The sequence below is a fragment of the Sipha flava genome, unplaced genomic scaffold (genome assembly GCF_003268045.1).
Source record: "Sipha flava isolate LNK unplaced genomic scaffold, YSA_version1 217_pilon_pilon, whole genome shotgun sequence".
In the NCBI taxonomy this organism is placed as follows: Eukaryota; Metazoa; Arthropoda; class Insecta; order Hemiptera; family Aphididae; genus Sipha; species Sipha flava.
Window position 1 is genome coordinate 964,696 of NW_020272843.1, and position 23,646 is coordinate 988,341.

Here is a 23,646-nt window from a genome sequence, read left to right on the forward strand (position 1 = left end):
TTATTGTTCAGTAGTGTTTTTTTAATTTACTTATTAATTTTTTAAGGAGATTGTCTAGTTTTGTTGGAGTCATTTTCCGGTTATACTCTTATATCCGGAAACTGTAAGAAACACTTGGCTATTGTAATTGTATAGGCGTGACTGAATGATGGTGGTTTTCAATATTTTTCTAAACCAAGAGCACATAGCGCTTTTCACAAAATGTTTATGGTCACGACCAACTTTTTAAGGCATTTAATTTTATTTTTTGATCGTTATTACATTTTTCTAAAAAATCGTGATACACTTAAAGAATGCTCGTAGTATTCAGTTTGAAACCATTGCTCAAATAGGTAGTTTGAAATTGATAAAAAATTATGATTAAAAACAGAGTTTGTACGCATTCCATATTTATGCTGTTATCGTTGTGGCTGCTGACGACTGCTTGCAATAATTCCGCTCACGGTGTCTATGTTCCAACGTCGAAGTGTTTCCAGATATTACAGTCACACAGGTGTTCATTTTTATTTTTTACTAACATCTTGCAAGTGCACAGTATATTTTAAAGCACGTCTATATTTCTTCAGATTAAAGTATACAATATAAAATATTGCTAGACAGTTATGTCACTATATTTCATTTCGATCGTGATGATGTGGAGTTGCATATTATCAGGTAAAAACTTTTTACGCCAAACAGAAATATTTTTTTGATATTTGATATTTATACGAACTTTTAGGTGATCACAGCCACGTGTTCGCCGGTCCACTCGAACTTCAATGCAAAAATTGTTATTGCAAAGGTATAACCGAAGAAAAATGTCCATTTCAAAAATGCCAACAGCTCTGGGTGAATACTGTTAATTTCTGCAGACAGTTCTTGCATACATTAAAGTAGTGTCGTCATTTTATATTTTGTTTCTCTAAGAGTTTTCATAAATGGTGATCTATAAAAGTCTTTAAAACAGAAAATGTCTTATTGGTACCTGTTGATCACGTTTCGGAAATTTATCAATAATTTTTATATGTTTTAGATAATAATATTAATTTTGTGAAAACATTTAAATTCGTCAACAGATTTTTCATTCAATATGTTTATATTGATATAAAAAAAGGTGTAATGAATGCGAATAAAGAATTATGAATTTATAAACATTTAAAAAATATCATGAAACAACGCAATCAAACCAAATTAATGTGATGAATAGTAGGAATGAAGAACGATGCGCATGAGTATCTACTGCAATTGTTTTCTATTAATTTAATTTTTACTATAACTTAAATTGAGTGCCTCACTGAAATGATAACATAGCCGTACCTATAGTTGGATATGATGTTACGAAAATTACATGAACACTTTTATCTGAAATTAGACGTTACAATTTAAATCGGGGATGGCCAACCCGCGGTCTACTTTGGAAAATTTGCTGCCCACGAAATTTATCAAACATTTACAAAAAAAAAATTATTTTTGTTTAAATAAAATATTCTGGAATGTCCGTACGACGCGGAATCCCTATTATTAACAACGTAATAGCAAAAAATGTTTTGATTCATCAACGAAATCTTTGTTCTCAAGTATGATGAACCATGTTATGCAGGTAGTCAAAAATAGTGAATTACCGTACCGACAATTTTTAAAAATTTCTTGAAAGAATTGGATTCAGAATTCAGTGATAAAAACAATAATAATTAATTTTGTTTATTTCAAATACTAATATAATTTTATATATGGCCTGCAGGATCGTAATGTATTTCCAAAGTGGCCCGCAAGATCATTTGGGTTGGCCATCCCTGATTTAAATCATAAAATATGTTGATTGTAATATCATAAACCATTCGTGTGTGATCCATTGGACGGAACTGTTGTTCGACCTTGTGATTTTCGTTCAAATGATCTTTTTTACCTAAACTCAAAAATAGTTATTTGGTTTTTGTCCAAAAAAATATTATTCATTCTAAATGAGAAAAACATTTTAGTTACCATTGCAATTTTTTTTTACTGAAAATGTTATAAAATCCGTAATTATATATTTTATTTTATTTTTATTTTTATTTTGAATATTTATGCCAAACGGCTATTTAAAATATAATGCACAAGATATTATAATAAGCTTAATATTAAGCTTAATGATGAACAGTAATATTTATGACAAATTATAACAATAGAAAGTTAAAAGAAACAATAGCGAAAAGGTCAGGCGCATCCAATATATTGTTGAGGAGAGCGTGGATGAATCGGAGGTCCGATTATACCTAAGTGTAAAACATATTAGTCAATGTCAGCGGTTCTCAAACTTTTTTTTTCGCGTACCACTTGAGTATATTATCAATCAGTCACGTACCATTAATGATTAAAAATAGAACCATACAAACTCCACAAAGTTAAATACATTTATTTTAAATAAAAAGGCAGTAAAATACTAAAATAAAATTATTATTTATTTATTAATACAAGTTTATTAGTGTTTTGAAATTAATATATTAGTTAAATATTGAATTTTTAATTTCCGTTTTATTACACCCGGACTTTCGCGTACCACCATGTAGTCTTTCACGTACCATTAGTGGTACGCGTACCACAGTTTGACAACCGCTGATCAATGTAAATATAAGTGTTAAACAAATTATTTGTTAAAGTTATGACATCTGGGTTTGATAAATTCATAGTGTCTGAGCTAACCAGATTTGTATTGTGTAATTTTAAATATATTTATTTCTTGTCGCTTCAATATTGAATATTCTAAAAAATTTGGACTATTCATTTTAATGTAAATTTTGGTTTGGATTTCATCTGCTGATCTGATCTTCTGATCTTTCATCAATCTGAAGTATCCTATATAAGCTGAAATTCTGAATGTATTTTATTGATTTTTTCACATGACTCGTATCATATAGACTTGTAGACAGTGGTAGCCAAAATTGTTTTTTCGTTTAAGTTAAATAACATTTATTTGAACGAAAACTAAATCAAACTTTTATGTATAAGGGTAAAAAAGTTAATTTAGACAAAAACCAAAAAGTCGATTTTGGAAGAACATACGTACATCCAATTCATTAACAATGTTAGTAAATACCTTTGAATATTTTAATCGTATTACGCCGAATCCAATAGATAATGAAAAAGCCATTGAATATTTTACTGATGATAACGTGCTTATCGACTCTGGTTGGTTCATGACATTAAGTACAAAAAATGGTGTATTTTCGAGGGGTTTCGGAGTACTCTCACCCAAAAAAGAAAAAAAATTCAAAGTTATAAATAACTTGATATGAAGGTACAGAGAAAAATAATATTTGTTTATGTGGTTGTAAATAACTCTTAATTTTTATTTATGCTCATAATATAATATTATTATGAATTCATATCTTACGTATATTTTTTTACAATATTATAAAATCTCTTATTTATTAGAAATATTTAAAACTTAAAACCCTTTCCCTACATAAGTCTTGAAAAAATACGCCCATGTGTATTTATAAAAGTTTATAAACGGCTTACCAGCAGTGGCGGCTCGTGGCTTGGACAACGAGACGATTGCACCTATAATTATTATTTATGAAAAGAAGAAAATTAATTCTGATTGTTATAGTATACCACAAAATAATTTATTAAATTATTTAATATTAAAAATACTAAATTGGTGATTTTCAAATAATCGAAATAATCATTTTAAAAATGTTGTTGAGGGCGATCACTCTGACTACCACGTGCGTATGCTATAAGTGCGAATGCGCCGCATTCGTATCCACCTATCACTGCTGAGTATTGGACGAAAGTCGCCGCCTGTCGATTTCGGACGAAAATCGTTGTCGCCCAGGCTACTTTATATAATATTGTATGTAATATATATATGTAATACTATGTGGGTACGGATACGATTAAGTCGCGGTATCCTGCAACACATCGCGTTGTCCAAACATATAAATATCAATGATAATTTTTTCCAAACTAATCTGTAGTATTTTCCCGCGGGTTACGGATTTCGATTATGGGACTAGGAATTTTATTATTGTCGATTATGTGAGTGTCTTATTTGATCGCGTGCGTTTTAAACCGCAATTGTATGCTAGCATTTGGACAATAATAAAATAATAATTTCAAAAATAAATGATATAGGAATAGACAGACACTTTTTCATATTGTCACACTCCCTTCATTAACACCTATGAGCCGCCACTGCTTACCAGTGACCACAGGATTGATTGTTTAATGGTTCACGCATTACGTCGGAACCACATAAGCGTTATTAAAAATTAAGTATTTACCAGCCACAACTGATTAATATTATAAAAAAACATTTTGTTTATAACCAGGACGATTGTATTTTGAAAAGATACAACGATGAGTCGTTCATGACAGAATATTTCAAACAAAAAGAAATAGCGGTGATGTATATAAAAATTCCATTTCGCAACTTACATAAGGTATCTATTTTTATATATGTAATCTATTTACTACCACGGTATTTTATTTTATAAAACGTTTGCGTACAATGAAATTAATTTTGATCAAAAATTCAAGCAAGATTTTTCATTAATAACACTTATTGTAAAAATAATTTCATAATTCCATAAAATCTTTATAAAATTATTTTCATCCATTTCATTACGAGTGATATTCATTTACTAAATTATAATTTTTTTTCTTTAAAATTCAAAATAATTACAAGTTATAATATTTTAAAAACATCCATCGTTATTAAATTAATGTTACAAAAAAAATTTGTGATAATCATTTTCTTTTTTTTTTTATATTTTTGCAATCCAGATAATCTAGTATTTTTAAAGAAATATATAAACATTTCCTCATTAAATGTTAATTTTTTTTTTATATATATCAATATTATCGGGTTAACTGCGAGGAAAACCGAAAAAATGCCTCTTGGAAATACTCAAATATAATATAAAAATAATATAAAAAATTGCTACATGATATTTTTTGTGGTAATAGGTTTTTTAACAAAGTTAACAAGTTGTTCTTATCATAAAACCTTATACTAACATATAATAATTTATACTAAACTATAACATTTACAATATAAGGAATTGTTCTAGAAATACTTAAATTTCTAAACACACATCTGAACTATGTAATTTATTTTTATGCAATAATCGTGTATAATTATTTATTATAATTGTTTATAATTTCTCATCAGTATTTGACATTTCTTTCTTATTCGAGTGAAGAAAACGTAACGACCGTCAGCTTAAGTTATAATGAAACATCAACGGCACGCCAGGTATACAAATTTTATTATTATGGGAAGTCAATATTTTACTAATACATAAACATAATTAGAAAAACCAATAAAATTCTTTTATTGATTGGATTCTTAAGTTAACTGATAATAATGGTCTATATACTCAAAACACGTAAAGGAATGAAAATAATTACGGCGCATTTAGATTTGAATTATTAATTTTATTTATTCATATATTTATGTATAATAACTAATAATATAACTAATGCAATTTCGCAGTAGTTTTGTGATTCCCGTAGAATTTATGATGAATCGAATCTTAGCGGGGTAAAATCTACGAGTAGCTAACCGTTTGTCACTATTTTTCACAAATGTTCACGTCTCACATTTTAAATCAATTATTTTGCAATTATAACGACCCTAACAAATGATTTCTTGCATCTATACTCGATAGATGTCTAATAGATGTCTCGATAATATCTATATACAATAGTTTCTCATATCTATATCCCAGTAGAGATGTTCTTAAATTACTATATATTTATACGAGTAAAAATTGTTTATGATTTGGGATGAATTATTATTTGGATGAATTATTTATGATAGAATTTTGAATTTTTTTATAGTATAACATGATACTAAAAATTTTTGATTTTACCAATAAATGACGAATGATAAAAAAAAATAATGTAAAAATTAAATTATGTTTTCGTTGTAATTTGTTGTTTTTCTAACTAGATTTTTAATACACCTTCATCAAAAAATGAACAGCTAAGTGAACATTTACCAGTCAAGTTTGGAACAAATCAGTCATTGAAGATGGTTAGTAATTTTTGTTTTTAATATACGGTAAATGTAATCTATTTTAAACAATTATTAAGTGGTTTTTTTCTTCAGTACCTACATTATTATAATTTTATATAACAGCCGATCCTATCGTCCAAAAAAATAATAGCGCTGGATCCTTCATATTCCATGTTGGATAATAACACTAATGCACATGCCATTAATGAACGTGAGAATTTACTTGTATTTGTTGATCTGATTCTTGTGCTATTATGGTTAACAAACGTAATTGTTCTATGCGTATGCCTACGTCTGCGTCGTTCAGGTATGAATATAACTATTATCTTATTACTTGCGGTATGCTATTTCATGATATTGTATTTTTGCAAATTTAAGCCGAAATGTCTCAAATACATACCGTTGATAATTTTTCGTGAAAATTCATAAGTATATACGAGTACCTATCAAAACTATTTTGTTTGTCAACAACACCATACAACGAGATAAGGTTTTAAAATAATAGACAACACACTATGACCACATAATAATATTATATAGGTACTACTCTGCACGAACTAGTGTACAATATATTTTATATAATTTTTATAAAGAATTCAACTACTCAAAAAAAAAACAACTATTTTTTTACTAGCAAATGTCATTACAATACTATTTCAATGAGTCCCTGTGAAAATCTCGAAAGTAAAAATTGCAAAAATAAAATAGCCAAAATAAAAATCACAAAATGTTTTAACAGCAAAAACATTAATAGCGAAAGGAAAGAAATTATTTTCATTAGTGGGTATACCTTTATAATATAATAATACTAGATAATCAACAATGTAATTTTGTACTATTGCGTCTTGGATCACGTAATAAAGATAAGCCGTGGTTAAACCTAACCGCTATCAAGCTTTATATATATATTCTATAATCATAGCATAGTGTGATGATGTATTTTATATATTTACACAAATTTAGGTAAAATATCAAATTTAAATTTTATTTTATATAGTGTTTTGATTTTAATGTTAATTATTACTTATTATTAGGAAACGGATTTATATGTAATTAAAATACAGAAATATGTACATATATATGTAAGTATAATTTATAAAATATGTGCTAAAAACATCCAAATATGTGGGGAAAAAAAACTTTAAAAAAAAAGTGATTATTATTATTAAATTATCAAAAAGATTTGTTGCATTGAATTATTACAATATCTTGTAAATTATCAAATGCTAAATGTCGCCTATTAGGTATCAAAATATTTTTAAAACGGCTAAATTATCGTTTCACATCAATCGATGTATTAAAAGCATATTTCAAGTGTATACTATCAGAAGGCGATAATTCCAAATTTTTAAAAGGTTGTCTGCCATTCATTATGTCATTGATTGTTTTAAAATCAATATTGCCTGGAATTTTTTTCTGTAACAGCATGAATTTTCTTTTTTACGACATCTATTGGTCCGCTTACGAGTTTTAATCGCTGATTTAACAATTTGCATACTATCATTTGGGGACATATTTTTTATTAATAATTTTGTTAAATTATTTTTAATTAAAATTAAATAATTTTCAATGTTTCATTTTGCATATTATTTTGAGCTTTTCCAATAGCGATAAAAGTTTCTGGATCTAATTTTGAAATAATTTCTTGTATTTTCGTACGAAGAAGACGTATGAATGATGAAATTATAAAAATATGTTTAAAAATAATTAAAAATTAGTGAAATATGTAAAAATATGTAATTATACCAAAATATGTAAAAATATGTAAAATAAAAGTATCATCATTTTAATAGGAATGATTTAAATCATAAACATTTCTTATCGAATCTTAAATATCTCGTTTTAATAAAAATATGCATTTACATATAAATCCTTTCCCTACTTATTATATTATAAAGATATATCCCGGTATATTTTTTACTTTTCGCTAATAATGTTTTCGCTGTTAAAATATTTCGCGATTTTTATTTTCGCAATTTTTACTTTCGCGATTTTAACTGGCACCCTAATTCAATTTTACATTATAGTATCACTATTATATTACAGTGATATAAAAAAAATTATTAAAAAACTATAAATGTATAAGTTTTATCAATCATTACATTGTTATTTCTAAAATATTAAAATATTATTGGATAATATTACTAAAATGTGTATAGTGTGGTCAAAAATTATGTGTACAATGTTATCACAATGTTAAATAATATTTTAGTGATTAAAATTTAAGTTTATGATAGTATTAATGTAAAGTTATTATAATCTAAAATTGCTGCCTGGGCTTATATACATTTTTATTTTCCCATTTTGTTTGTTCGAATTGAATTATTTTGTTTTTTCGTAGATTCGGCGAGAAGACAAAATCCTGTTTTGAATCGACTTCGAATTGATAAAGGTAACTCGTCCGAAATATTACATGAGGATGGTTCATTTTTATTAAAAGTTAATACAAACGATATTGAGTCCGTTCCTGTCCGTGAGCCGTTATGTCCAAACGATGAACAAAATCATTCAAACAATAACTGTAAATAACAGAACAATAGCGATTTAATTTTGTAGGAAGAAGATTTTGATGAGTGTTATTATTTCAAATAGTCTGTCACCAAATACTATTTTATTGTCCATTTTTAAACCATCTTGACGGATGTGGTTATTGCTCCGTATAACTATAAACATGATGACAATCGTTTTTTGTATAATATTTATTATGTATGCATATTTACGATTTTATGAATACTCAGCAGAGAATGAAATTTTTTATTTGCAGGCAGACAACATCATCGATAAAAAAATTTAATAAAATATTGAACCAATTACATAAATATCTTTTGCGCTTGTGACGTGTACATCTTGTGCTCACATTTGTATACATTTCACAGTGTTATATGTCAAGATCAGAATTATGTGCACTTATAAATGTTCAATATGCACGCAAAAATGCACTAAAATAAATTCAAAATATGTGTGAAATAACTGCTAAACAAACGGAATAAAATTTAAACTCTTACTGCATTTTGTAGTTTAAAGTATAAAAATAAATAGTACCTACATAAGAATGTAATAAGAAAAGTCGTATGACAAATTTAACGTAGTATTAGGTATATTCATTTGAAAAACAATGAGTTACCAAAGTGCTCCGACTCTGTTTCTGTAAAATTTTGATGGCAATACGTATTTATTTATTAATTGTTTCTTGCTCAACATCTTTTTGGATCGTTAGGTGTATTATATGCACGTTTTTTTTGGTAAAATTATGCAAAAATATGCAGAACATGCACTAAAGTCGGAATATATAGAAATATACTTTAAATATGTTTTTATTAAATTAATCAACTAATGATTTATTAATTGACTACTAATAATTGACTGCGTGCATATGATGTTGAAAATAACAAAAATAAAAATATGACTTTTATGCAAAATCCAGTATTGTTTTTAAAAAAATGTTGTAATTATATAACTAATCTCAACAGTTATGTGAATATGTTATATATGATTATAAAAGCAGCCTAGAGTTAAATAATAACGAGATGGTAGGATAATGGAAGTATTAGATTGAAGAAAATATCTGGCGAGTAACGGTTGTAATATTAAAAAAGTGCAGGAGTGAAAGAAACGAAAGCGCTCTGAGGAGAGAAAGGGGCAATCGAACAAAGTATGATTAATATTACCAACCAATGGGATATCGGAAAATAAACAGAGAGGCGAATCATTAAGAGATAATTTAAATGTATGTGAAGGAAGTAAGGTGTGGCCAGAACGGAGGCGAGAAAAGGAGCTAATTACTTTATGGAATAAGTAAGTTTAAGACGGAAACCATGGCTTAAATTGAATGGTGGTATTTATATCTCTAAACCAGGTAGCATAATTAGATGAGACATTGATGTAGAAATTGAGCCTTAAACAAATGACGCAATATTTATGATTGGAACAAAATCCGACCATGATATGAAATTATTAAATGGAAGTCGAGGAAATTTTGATTTATTTAGTTAAATTTCAAATAAAAATAAATAATTATCGCTAACAACCATACCACGTTGAATACACCAGTTCTCGTCCAATCACTGAAGTTAAGTAACGTCGGGCGTAGTTAATACTTGGATGAGTGATCGCTTGGGAATACTACGTGTCACTGGCTTCTTTTATAATTTCAACAAAATTTGATGAAATATTATTAAACTACTAAAAAAAAAAAACATATACAATATATATATATATATACATATTTGATTTTTATTTTAAATTGTCTTCAAAGTTTCTTAAGTATAAAATTTGAAGATGAAACGTGGTATTCAGTGTTATAACCTAGGCTCAGTACTTAATGCGCTAAAAAGTACTCAAATATGCATTTAAAAATAACATAATATGTAGTATAATATGCAGTAACATTTTGGAAAATATGCAATTTATTGAATAAAGTAGGACATAAATAAGTAGGACGGATTAGGTGATTGCAGATCCTCCACCTTCACCGGATCAAAAGTAGCTCAAGAATTTAACCTTGTCTAATAGGTAATAACTAATGTCTGTACGGTCTCGAAATCACGCTCGAGGTGTCCGAGGCTAGGATGAACACATCGGGCGCGAACGGCGCATCGTTGTCCAAGTTCTACGGTTCCTGCGGGAACGCTTGGCTGACCTCGTTGCACTTAACACACGTTTTGGCGTCAACATGACCATATTGAACGGGATGACCGCGCTACAACCACCAACTGAAGCGGCAGCAACAGCAGTGACACCGGACTCGTTGGAGTTCGCTACGTCGACCGGTATCTCTTTCATCTACATCACAATCCGGTTGGTGGCCACGTGGACGTTCCACCGGGACGCGGTAAACTGATGCGTGCCACTCAGAGTGGCTATGCACCGATACGTGTGGCAATCGGCGACCGCGTGCTTGGGCCCTTAGCCGGCGCCCGTCCACGTAGTGCGGCGCGTCCGGCGCGGGAAACAGGTTGACGCTGCCGCGGCGCAGCAACCACGCTAGCTTGTCCGGTCGATGGTACATGCCGATCATCCTCTACAGCGCTACCGTGGTCGCGTCCCTGTAGCTGCAACATGGCCAAGTGGTCGGCGCGCACCGCGAACTCAATTAGCATCGTGGCTGTTGTCGCCGGCAGCACGACGTCGCTGGCCGGGCTGCTGCCCAGGGGCCGTATTTCCCACGACTGAAACGGAAATTTCGAGTACCGTTTAACAGCCAGCCCAAAAAAACCCATTCGACCCGTACGGACACCATCTGCTTATATTATACATAAGAAGCACAGAATATTGCGACTCGACCTCTTCTAATCATTTGGCAAACTATCGGTTGTTTAAAGCATGAGATGTTATAAAATTGACAATTTTCGTAACGATTTCCATAAATTTTTGAAGCGATTTCATGCTATCTTTTGCAAAAAAAGCTTCTTGGTGTATAGTACAGTGAATGAAGTGAACAGTGGGACACAGAAAAATTAGTGGCTGTTAAATTGTTATTTGGTTTAAACACAACATTCAATTTACTTAATTGATTTTTAAAACTTTTCGCGTTGTACGAAATTAGTTCCAACTTTTCTTCAGTTGATAAAATGTGTTCGTATGCATTGTTTTGAATTGTCTTTTAACATTTCAACTGTGGCTACTACTGTTTCATTACACAAGCAACATAACGCTTTATTATTTTTTTGAACTATCCCGAAATCTACGGTCCATTGTTATCTTCCACTTTTACTTTTTGACATCGTTAATTTTACAAAAAATAATATTTTATTACATGTAAAAATAATTTTTTTAGTGAAATATAAAAGTAACACTCACCAATAGTGAAAACTGTCAAAACTTTCCATTCAATATTAAAGGCAAAGATAAAGTGTAAGAGCTGATACACATGAGCTATATTTTATCGTACAATTTATTTATCGACACTTTTGAATACACTTTAATATTTCAGGCGATAAGAATATTGTACGACTAAAATATTGCAATCAAAATGTACAAAAATAAACTAATTTGAAGACACGGACGATAATTTAGCAAATTCAGTATCATATCATCCTCCGAATTAATGTAACTACTTCGAATTCACCATCACTGAAATTTTGTGAGGATTATTTGAATATAGATATAAATGTATTTATAAGTGAAGTACAATGTAAATTTAAAAAGAGTGGCCTTTGAAGAAGTATGTGTATTATTTTATCCATTATTTTTTATTAAAAAATAAAAAAGAATGTATCACAATCACTGTATTTGCAGACGTGTGTTTTGTGTAAATGTAAAATTACAAATTTCTAAATTACGTAGTATCGTACGATGAAATATCGCTCGTGTGTAACGGGCTTGGTCCTAACACACGAATACGAATGACCGCAATGATGCAAAATCGCTTTTACATAACTACTAACCGTAATATTAGCCGTGAGCCAGTATTACACATATACCTTATCGAATACAATTTTCTAATCGAAAACATTAAAAGTAATAGTCGTTCAGTAGCGAAGAATCTACACTGTAAATATTCGATTCAGTATTTTATTTTTATAATCTATATACTTTTATGAAAAATAATATTTTTTAAATAGTTGCGTGTGCCATTTAAAAGGATGTTCGCGTGTCATAGGTTTACCATCTCTGTATTACACAAAAGTTACATTTTTTGTTTTTTAAGGTACATGTATATTATTATAAGGGTATGGAAGTGATTTACATATTCGATTTTAAAAATGGCTTTAAATACAACTCAAATGAACGATTTACAGGTTCTTTGTTCAGCGGACTTTTATTAGCTCCTTCTATAAGTCGTTCGTAGACGTTTCCATCATAAGAACCCAATGTAGAGTCTAATATTTCATCTCGAATATCAAAGCTATCTACTAAACCAACAGCATTTGGTCTAATATGTTTTAAGCAATCTTCTAATAGAGTTTGTACTGAATATACATTATTTGGTTTGAGATTAGAGTACTGAAAAAATAAATAATTTAATTAACGTTTAAGATAATATATATATCTTATACACATATAAAGACTTATATGAATAGCTCATGCACCTGAAGAAAATCACCAAGTCGATTTAATATCCAATGTGCACAAATTAACTGGCCAAGTTGAGTTAGAACAAATTTTAACTCTGCTGATAATGTGGTGTTTTCAATAACTGTTTTAATGTAAGCGCTAATTACAAATGCTCTACAGTGTGCCTATAAGAGAAAAATAATAACAATAGAATATATTTAAATTTATAATTTGTATCTCTATGTCAAATTTAAATTATATTAAATGATTCGGAATAATAGATACAGAATAAGATTCATAATATTATATGAATGAAATAGAAAAAAAGACATGTTCATTGGTAATATACTAATATTAAACACGACTTAAATGAATATGGTCATTTAAACAGCCAAACTGTGTATTATGGTGTACCTAATCAGTTAAAATTAGGAATGAAAACCATTAAGTTTATGTTAAAACTTATACGGTTATAAAATGAGTTTGGAGAAATATCGAATAATGAATTAGAATTGGCGTGGAAATAATATTTATTTTGACAGATTAAATACTTCGGATGCTTGAGTCAGCTTTATGGAAGTTTGATTCCAAGCATCTTCTTGGCTAAATCCAGAATCTACTAGTCTTTTTATAGTGAAATAACAGTCTTCAATTTTACTAGAAACATTTCGAAAAATATTAAAATTAATAAAATATTATATATTTTTGAACCGATGTCGAGCATTTTACCTCCCGGCGACTTGAAAAAATGCATCGGACATACACTCTAGTGTTGTTATCCAATTTAATCGCTTTAAGTTATTGTAATTTTTCAAATACGATAAAGTTGTCGAAACTGATCCATTTCCTGACAGCACAACTTGATACGATTTCATCAAAAGTCTTTAATTTTTTAAAATACTCGTATTTCAGTAAAACATTTATTAAATTATTAAAAACATGTTGTACCTAGCCGTTTGTAAAAGTAATACCGTGTTTTCCCCTTCGTAAGTTTCTGTTGCAGTTATAAGTGCATAAATATTCGGTAGATTACTGCAATTCATATAACCATGACCACCGCATGCTAAACGACAAGTAGTCACTCCAATAGCTGCGTCAGTCGAACCAACAGCTTTCAAACAACAAGCCATAGCATGTAACTAAAATATATTATAACTAGAGCGCGGATTTTCATCTAAAAATATTTTTTTAATGGATCTATACATAACCATGGGAGTAAAATATGTCAACAAATCATAGTACAAAGAATCTGAATACGAGATTTTATTTTGCATATAGGTATATATTTTGGTGTTGGGAGAATATATTCATATAAAATCATATTTTAGGATGTTTACTAAATAAATATATATATTTAAATATTTCCACAAATTAAAATATAGGTACATTTAAATTGCTGTGATAAGACACATCCCGAATAAACTATAATATTTTGTTACCACCACGGATTTAAAACACAGACAGCAAAACTAGATTGATGCTGTCTCAAGTCAGGTGGCAACTACCCAGTTAAGTATGCACAGTGAATTGCATAAAAAACGACTAAAGTTATATTAGTATCAACCAATTACTTATTACTTCTGTAATACTTTTGTACCTTCTGTACAAAAAACTATTATACAATCATTAAGAAATCATTTGAAAGGATGAATACTAACTTATTTAAACAAAAGATTGTTATTTGATTTATTATTTTTATTTGTGTTTTTTCATTTAGAAAATTAATATTAAAAATTAAGTTTAAACAAAAAAATTATGTTTATTAATTTTGTTTTGTATGTCAGTCAGTACATACTTTAATGTTAAGAAAATATATTTTTATATATTTTTCAATATTACAGGCATTTATTCAAAATTTTAAGAAAATATATGCACCATATTTTGACTTATAAGAGAATATAAAACAGCGTTCTAATTATAACAAACGAAAACAATAGATATGCATATGAATCTTCAAATTTTTAAATTTAATACTATAGTATATTTAACCCAAGTCAATTATCGAATATCGATTGTACATAGATGACAACGAAAATACGTAAATTTTCGTAAATTTTTATTAGTTCTCCTCAAAATATTATTTATTCGTTTAATTACCTTTCCATTTTTATAAAGCTTTTATATAATATAAATTTATGCAAAAATACAAAATTTTTATTTTTAAATTATCTATGTTTATTTAATAAAGGTATTTTTATTTATTTATTTATATAATTTATCAAAAATTTGAATCTGAACTGTTTATTTCGGTTAAGGCTGATTTCATGAAGTGCTATTTAAGTAGTATTATAAAAGTAATAGGTTATGCAGACGATCTCAACATCCTCAGAGAATCCTTGGATGATACAGTGAGAGCTACTGAAGTATTAGAATATGTAGCAAAACGAATAGGGTTATACATTAACGCAGACAAAACTAAATTAATGGAACTTCATAAACATTGAAACTAGAGATGGGTAAAATTTTTTGAACATCGGTATTCAATGTATCGATACATTGATTTTTAAGAACATCGAAGTTTAAAAATATCGAAAATAATTTTTTTCCCTCTAGAGCTGCCATCTGTTGCACACCTTATTATTTGTACAGTATACTATTTTTTTGATTAAATAATAAATTTAAGAGCTAAAATACTATTGTTTAACTTATATTTTTTAAAAACATATTAAATACTTATAATCAGTTCTCGTAAGTTCATGCATATGCATGTACGAGCGAATATTATTTTATGTAAATTCAGCGAAATCGTTTTTTGTGGAAGTCAAAAAAAAAATAAATTAATAAATGTTTGAATTCATTTTTATTCACTTTTCCAAACTTGTTTATAAAATTTTAGTATTTTATCAATATTTTTAATTTTTAATAACATTAAATTTTATAAGTTAAAAGCAGTACCACGAAAACAATGTTATTGCGCACCACTACCACTCTCCTCTTATTAACGTGTCCATTGTAATCTATTTATTTTCGTTGCATCGTATGTTCATTAATTATAATTTTAATAAAATGTTATCGAAGAAAAAATATAAATAGATAATTCTTATTATTTGAAAAAATCCTTAAATGTTTTTTTTTCGTGCATAGTTAAGAATTTTTAATGCATATTTGATCAAATGTTAGTGCATTATTGCATGCATATTTATGCGTTTTTTAGTGCATGAACTTACGAAACCTGATTATAACTATATAGTGTATACTAAATAAAAATGTTTGTTTACTGCATACTAAAATAATACGAACAAAATAAAATTCGAACTTTTCGATCAAAACATCGATATTTAAGTTCTAACATTTCGAATATAAACATCGATGTTTAATCGATTAATTGAAAAAAAATCATCAATGTTGAAACATCAATATATTGACCCGAAACATCGATGTTTTTTGCCCATATCCAATTGAAACATCGCTAGATGTATTGGAAACGCTACCATATGAGAAAGGCAAATAGTTTCAGTATCTAAGTACACTACTAGGTACAAAAAAAATGATTTTTCGCCTGAGATCCAGACGGAATAGCAAAAACAGAGAGAGTTTTGCCTAATTAAAGTTTTTTAAACCTAAATTCTTTTCAAAATTAACAAAAATAAGACTATATACATCAATAATAAGGCTGATACTAACATATGGTTTTGAAGTATGGACTACTACAAATATAATACAACGAAGATTGAAGACGTTTGTAAACAAAATATGGAGAAAGATATATGTCCCAGTCAGAGTTACGAGGGCCGGTCAGTAGCGTAGGAAGTTCTACCAAGAATTGAAGAAAGAATTAAAAGTAGTAATAATTAATGAGTTCATAAGGAGTTAAAATATACAGTGGCTAGGACATATGATGAAGCGTAATACTAATGCAGTAACTAGAGATTGGCAAAATACATTGATTTTTTAAAAACATCGATGTTTTCGTTCTATATATCGAAACCCTGCATCTATGTTTTTATTGCGACGTATTGAAAAAAAATTGGTTTTTTTTTCGAATCCGAAGTCTGATATTTAAATAACGTATTTATTTAAACATTTTACAATTTATATATAACATAAATACATATAACATAATACAATTTTTCTTAAAAATTATTAAGGTAAACATCGATGTTTTTGTCGAAAATATCGATCACCCACATCGATGTTTCAAATATAGGTACATCGATATATCGGAACATCGATGTCTCAAACTTTTTTCCCATCTCTAGCAGTAACAAAATAATACTTAATAGGAAACCGGATGGAAAAATGCCGCGGGACCGTCCTTGAAAGAGATGAATGGATGTTGTAAAAAAAGATTTAGAAGACCTTTGAGCACAGAACTGGAGGGAGATAGTACAAGATCGAGATAAGTAGAGGGGTTTGGTGATGACGACGAAAACTCTTGGAGATTTATAAAAGCCAGAATAAAAAATATGAATAATTAATTTTATTATATACTATGTTATGGATGTTCAAAATATAAGAAAATCTTTATCATTAGATTTTAATTTTGTAACGCAAAATCTTCGTATCATATTTCTGATAGAGAATACTTGTTCAATAGGAATAAAATAATAGGACCCTGCATCTCTCATCCGAATATTTTTAATGTACTCCTGTTCCAGGAACAATTTATTTTAACGTTACGATATTTTTTTTTGTGGTTATTATTTTGACAAGTAAAATTGCATCAAAAGTCTAACGCTATATCTAATGGGATCAAACATTTGACAATACTATGATTCGTTAATTAGTTAAATGGTTTATACATTCATAAAAAAACCTGTGAACATTTTTTAATTGATTGTTCATTTTTTGTTAAAATAAAAATTTGTTATCTTTTTAACTTAAACGACTTGACATTTATGAAAGTAAGTGTACAGTAATATATTTAAAATATTACAAGGAAACTGCAAATATTTCAAATTTTTTGACGGATACTATTTCTGTAAGTAATTATATTATATTATAATAAACTGAATTAAAAAAAATTCATGTATGTTAAAATTATATCTTATATTAAAATTTAAAAGCGCCTCTTTTAGGGTCCACTCAACAATTATATCGCATTGTTTAACATTATGTAGTTTTGTATTATTAGCTAATGAAAGATACTTATTTGTCATACAAATATTGAAGAATATCTCATTTTTTAATTTACAATTAACTGTATTTTGTTTACCTCCGGTAATTGATTCAAATCACCTTGTTCTAGTTGTGTCTTTACTAATAAATATTTATCCCATAACCATTTTGCTGCGAACTTATATGCTAAACATATAGCAATAACTGGAAATAATTTATACTGTTGTGTTTGATAATCTAAAATTTGAGGTTCTCGCTCTCTAAAAACCATGTAATTTAATTGCATTAAAACAATATCGTAAAATTTAACTTTAAAAAAATAGTATTATATGTATAAATTACCCTAATTTAAGTTCTGATTGCCGTCGTACTGCACTATATCTTACTGCGATAGTAGCTGATTTCATTAAATTAGTGGTAACCAAAGTTCTAACAATTAATACTCTAACTAGTATCATTGTGCCGTATGTTAATTTTTCATGAGGTGACTTTTCATAAGTACCATCCTAGATTTACAAACATTATAGTTTTCATATGATAAAAATATTTTAAGTGTTATACCTTGTGGACTTTCGAATTTTTCATCAACATATGCATTCGAGGCAGTCGAACGTTATCAAATGCTAAATATCCATTATTTGCTGAGTTCATACCCATTTTACTACCGATTTCTCCAATTTTGATACCTGATCATAACAATTTCACGTATTTTTAATATTTTTAAAATAAATAATTTTTTTTTTTAAACTTTTACATTATATACATTCATATAAAATCCGCATATTTAATTTTTATTCTTTATTCACTTTTCATAAATCTACTCCAAAAATTATAAATGAGCAAATTAAAAGAAATCCATTTAAATTATATGGATAAGAAGTTTTATTATTTGTATTTAAATAGAAACTCATAGCGCCTACTTAAATATTTTTTAAATTTCAATTATATTAAACTAATACACGTAACCTTTAATTATAAAACCAATTTACAATGTTTTTTTATTTTAGTATTAGGTATTAACAATATTATTTTTGATGTAAATTATACAGTAATTCTAAAAAAAAAAACAATGTTGTTTTTTGAATATTATACTAAATATACAGAAAAATTAAATTATAAAAATAAATTTCCTGCCTTATGATTGAAGTAAAATCACTCAAATAACAATAAGTTGAGATAATATAACAATAATACCAGGCATAGGCATCCATGTTTCTGAGTCTCTTAATTGAACAATAAATGGATGTATCCCTTGATTAATCCCTTGAGTATAAAGTTGAGCGAGAACGATTGCGTAGTTACAAGAATGTCCAACTTAAATTAATTTTAAAAAGTATATTAAAATATAATAACATACAGATGACAATTTTTGTTAAAACATACGTCCACCAGGCCACCATTTGTACGACGTTAATGTCGGACTATTTAAAATGAAGTGTTCTGTAGCTGGATCGTAAGTACAAGTTGTTTCTAAGCCTCGAATAAATGTCCCATGACCAAGTTCAGTCTAGTTTAAAAACATTTATTTACATTTTAATATTAAATTTAAGTTGAAAACTATTTAAAAAAAAAATATATATATATATATATATATTCAATAATTAATACAGATCATCTGTTTTTGGTTATCACTTATAATTAGGGCCCGGTTTTATATGCATTTACATGTTTTTTTTAAACGGTGCGAAAAATTACTAGGTATACCTACTTATAAATAGGCAAGGTTTGAATTATATTCAATAGATCCAAAGTTTTATTTTACATATTTTGCCATTTTTTGATATGTACTGCATAATTCTCTATTTTATGAATTTTTATTGTATATACAAGTTATGTGTATGTATAAGGTTTTTAAATGCAATATTTTGCTTATATAAATTAAAAAAACGTATTTATAGTCACTGTAATTTGACGAAATCGTTTTCTTATCTTATCTGATACTGAACGGGATGAATAGTAATCTGTTATTGAGTAGGTTTTCGCGAATCATACATTAGTCGCGTTTGTTTCTTCGTGTTTGTCTTGATCTGAGTGCGAGTAATTTTCATTAGATTTAATTTATTTATATTTAAAATTCCAAAAATCAGTGCAACTATGTCTAGTAGGCTTAATAAATTTGTTGCCGAATATAAAGGTATATTTTCTATAGATAACTTGATTTTGTTCTGTTTAAAATATAACGTCAACAGAATGGCGAAAAACGTTTTACAGTCATCCAAAATTAACTGAAAAACACAAAAGTACAATTGAACGTTCGAGTTTACTAGAAACAAATAAACATTAATTTTAAATGCAACTTCTAAATCATGTTTTTTTCAAGACATATGCAATTCAATGGTTTCAAAGATATAATTTTTAATACACTGAATAAGACTTTTTTTTAATCAATTTTTTTTTAATTTTTTGTATTTATAATTAGGTATATTCCTACAAAATAAGATAATACGTATATATTTTATTGTGCATATTTCTGAGGTTTTTAGAGCATATAAATCCAGGTCCCACTTATTATAATAATAAGCTATAAATTCCAACCAGAAAAATTCATAAATCGGGTGAAAATCCATAATACCACAAACGAAATTACCTAACCAATAATACTATTGGCAAGAAGTTAAAACAAAAATAAAAACAAATAATCCTTAATTTTTTAGTAATTTGTTGTTAAATTTATAATATTACCTGAGCATAAGTACCCAAAATTGCACTTTTAAAAGCACGTTCAACCCATTTTTCTATTTGTTCTGGAGTACCATTCCCTATTAAAGCTGGTAGAAACATAACTACATGAACGGCAAAAGGTAAACTTTGTTTAATAATTGCTGTATCTATTCCACTACTCCAAATGTCTCTGAACGTATAAAAAAAGGTGTTTACTAATTAAATTGTTAGACGTTCCTAAAAAAATTCTACATTTGTTTTCTTTATAATGATTATTATTGATTATTTAACTATTGCAGTAAATTTAAAATAAATATTTTTGACTGCGTATAAAACCATAACATGGTCATTTAATTTGTTTGTATTTCTTATACTTATTTACAGATGAGTCACAAAACTCGATTTATAACATGACTTAGAGATAGAATAATCAAAATTAAAAAGCTTGTAAAAATTATTGATCTTGTATGAAAAAAACGTTGTAAAATTATGAATATAATAAACACTAGAAGCTATTTATAGTTCAAATAAAAGATTATTAATATTAAAAACGTAGTAAAAAAAATAATAAGCTACTAAAATATTATAAATAGTGAATAAGAAAGAAAAATATATTAAAATAAGTAATTTATGTTTAAGTTTGGAATTCTATAAAAATAATGATAATTATTCATACAAGAAATCGATTTATATTAAGTTTATAGTTTGATTAAGATTACGTATTGGGAGAAAAAGAATTTTAAATCATAAACTCTTTATATTAAAATGTACAAGATATAAAAATCGTAAAATAGTTTAATAATGAGGTAAAATTGAGAATTATTTTTTTTTTCGAATTTAGAATAGAATATTTTATCTTATAATTCATATAGACAATATTTAAAAATAAGAAATGGATAACTCAGAATTTTAGAATACTTAAATTAAATATATTTCAATAATAAAACGAAATCAAATTTGAACTTACGTATAAATCTGTAAGGTATGACTATTCGATATTTCTTCCCATTCTTTAATTTTTGTCAAAAATATGCATGATTTCTTAATAGCTTGTTCGTAATGTTCTTGATGGCTTAAGTATTCCAAAGGTACTTCATCTTTAAAACGTGGATCGTTTAGGAAAAAATCCTCTAAAAATTATAATTGTATAAATATTTAAGCACAAATGTCACATATTGTAATATAACAAGAACCAAAAAGTTATTGGTTACAATGATTTATACTTTGGCTCGTAAAAACTTCGTTACAGGTATCTATTTTTTACATCTATTTTTTTTTTTTTTTTTAATGTTTAGGATAAAAGTATGTTTTTTTTCATTATGTATTAATAAAGTCGAAATTTTATTCATTATTTATATTTTGGAAAACAAATAATAATTTATACTTTTAATAAGTGTTAGTTCATTTAAGTTGTAATATTTTCTACAGCTGCATAAGAAACTTGAAAAACACAAACTTAAAAGCTGATACAATTAAAATAGCAAGTAAAATGTAATAAAAATCATTTGATTTTGAATTTTTTCTAAAAATATATTTTTTGCTATGTCTGTAAATACTACTGAGCACTTGAAATCATATTTATGTGCAATTAAAATATTAAATTTGATACTAATTAAATGTATCGTTCAATAAAGAGTTAAGAAAAAATAATATGATCCCCTAAAATAAAAAAATATCCAACCCCCGATTTATTCAATTCAGTATACCGAGTTTTCGTCTTTTTTTGGTATTTTCCACACCATCGTCCAAGAAATTAGTTAATTCCTCTAAATTGAATGTACACGTCGTCCGTTCTTTCCGCAAATCTTCGTTGATTGTTACTTTGACCATATTATAGTTTATAAAGATTATACTTCAGTTGTATTTTGAATAATTGTAAAATTAGAATGTAAATATAAAACAATAATCGTTAGATGCAACTGATGTTTTTGAACACATTTAGCAATTGAATGTTAAATAATGAAGGCAAGCTTTAGGATTCGATATAATTATTCTATTTGTGGGTTACGACACATTATTATAATAACAGACTCAAGACTGAGACAATTGCGGCATATACAGTCGAAAGGAAATGAGGTGTACATTTTGACAGAGGGTCAATCGCAATAATGAATTTGATTAGTGAATAAATAATTAATATCATCCGATTCAAGAAGGTACCTATGAAGAAACTAAACTAAAACAAACAAACGTTTAATTAAGTAGGTAATAATTGTTACATTTTTGGCCGTTTTCATATTTTAGAAACAGTTATATTTCGAGTGTAAGTATTCGCAACATTTTATGGTCATAAGTATGATATATGTTTTGAAATCACATGTATCCATATAGAAGACTTCATTCGCGCCCGATAACAAAGTGTTGAAAAAAAAATTGTATGATCACCAACAGGTTAGTAATGTATATTCATATAAAATAATTTATTTTCTTTACTAAATAATGTCAAATCTATAGTGTGTAGGTAAAAAACATGCATACGACACACCAATCTCAATACCTTACTTGTATTGCTTATAGGTACATATAGACAGAAATGGTGGACATTATATAAACCGTATTATATTGCAAAGTATAAGTATTTCGTTCATTCTACTAATATAATTTAAGCATGTAAAGCTACGTAGGTAATTTAGTTCACAACTGTCAATTGTAAGTGAAAATTGATCCAATACTACAAAAGCATAGTGAAGAAAAAAGTATACTTTTATAAAAGCTAATCGGGTTTTATTCTTGATTATGGGTATATAAAACGCATAGACGAACGCAGAGTTTTACATTTGCGGGTGTCTAGCATTTTTCTTTTTATATTATAGATGGAAGGCGATAAACAAATTCGCCCGTTTTTATTTTTTTAGTTCATTCTTTTTTTTTTTTTAAGACGGTTCATAAAATACACATAAGTTAAAATATTTTAAATAATCATAACTTGCTTAATAACCAATACA

At 27.6% G+C, this 23,646-nt stretch overlaps 2 protein-coding genes and 1 pseudogene across 4 annotated transcripts; 2 read left to right on the forward strand and 1 right to left on the reverse strand.

Moving 5' to 3' along the window:
• Positions 1-277: 277 nt before the first annotated feature.
• On the forward strand, positions 278-9,345 carry LOC112682999. Of its 3 annotated transcripts, none has more exons than XM_025553813.1 (8): positions 278-654; positions 719-828; positions 4,296-4,406; positions 5,138-5,221; positions 5,921-6,004; positions 6,110-6,293; positions 8,328-8,378; positions 8,751-9,345. In XM_025553813.1, the coding sequence occupies exons 1-8, from the start codon at positions 603-605 to the stop codon at positions 8,768-8,770; spliced, it is 696 nt and encodes a 231-aa protein (XP_025409598.1). In that variant the 5' UTR covers positions 278-602; the 3' UTR covers positions 8,771-9,345. The 3 variants fall into 3 exon arrangements, with proteins under 3 accessions (XP_025409598.1, XP_025409597.1, XP_025409596.1); XM_025553812.1 differs by lacking the exon at positions 8,751-9,345 and having other exon boundaries at positions 282-495; positions 567-654; positions 8,328-8,682; XM_025553811.1 differs by lacking the exon at positions 8,751-9,345 and having other exon boundaries at positions 282-654; positions 8,328-8,682.
• Positions 9,346-10,005: 660 nt separating this feature from the next.
• LOC112683057 lies at positions 10,006-10,124 on the forward strand (annotated as a pseudogene).
• A 2,460-nt stretch (positions 10,125-12,584) lies between these two features.
• LOC112682998 (probable peroxisomal acyl-coenzyme A oxidase 1) lies at positions 12,585-22,710 on the reverse strand. Its single transcript, XM_025553810.1, has 13 exons — positions 22,408-22,710; positions 21,669-21,831; positions 20,723-20,891; positions 19,424-19,547; positions 19,235-19,354; positions 18,602-18,726; positions 18,383-18,546; positions 18,138-18,300; positions 13,931-14,121; positions 13,712-13,864; positions 13,534-13,639; positions 13,018-13,167; positions 12,585-12,931 (listed from the first exon to the last, which is right to left on the reverse strand). Exons 1-13 carry the CDS (start codon positions 22,529-22,531, stop codon positions 12,671-12,673), a joined length of 2,013 nt encoding a protein of 670 aa, XP_025409595.1. The 5' UTR covers positions 22,532-22,710; the 3' UTR covers positions 12,585-12,670.
• Between the last annotated feature and the right edge of the window lie 936 nt (positions 22,711-23,646).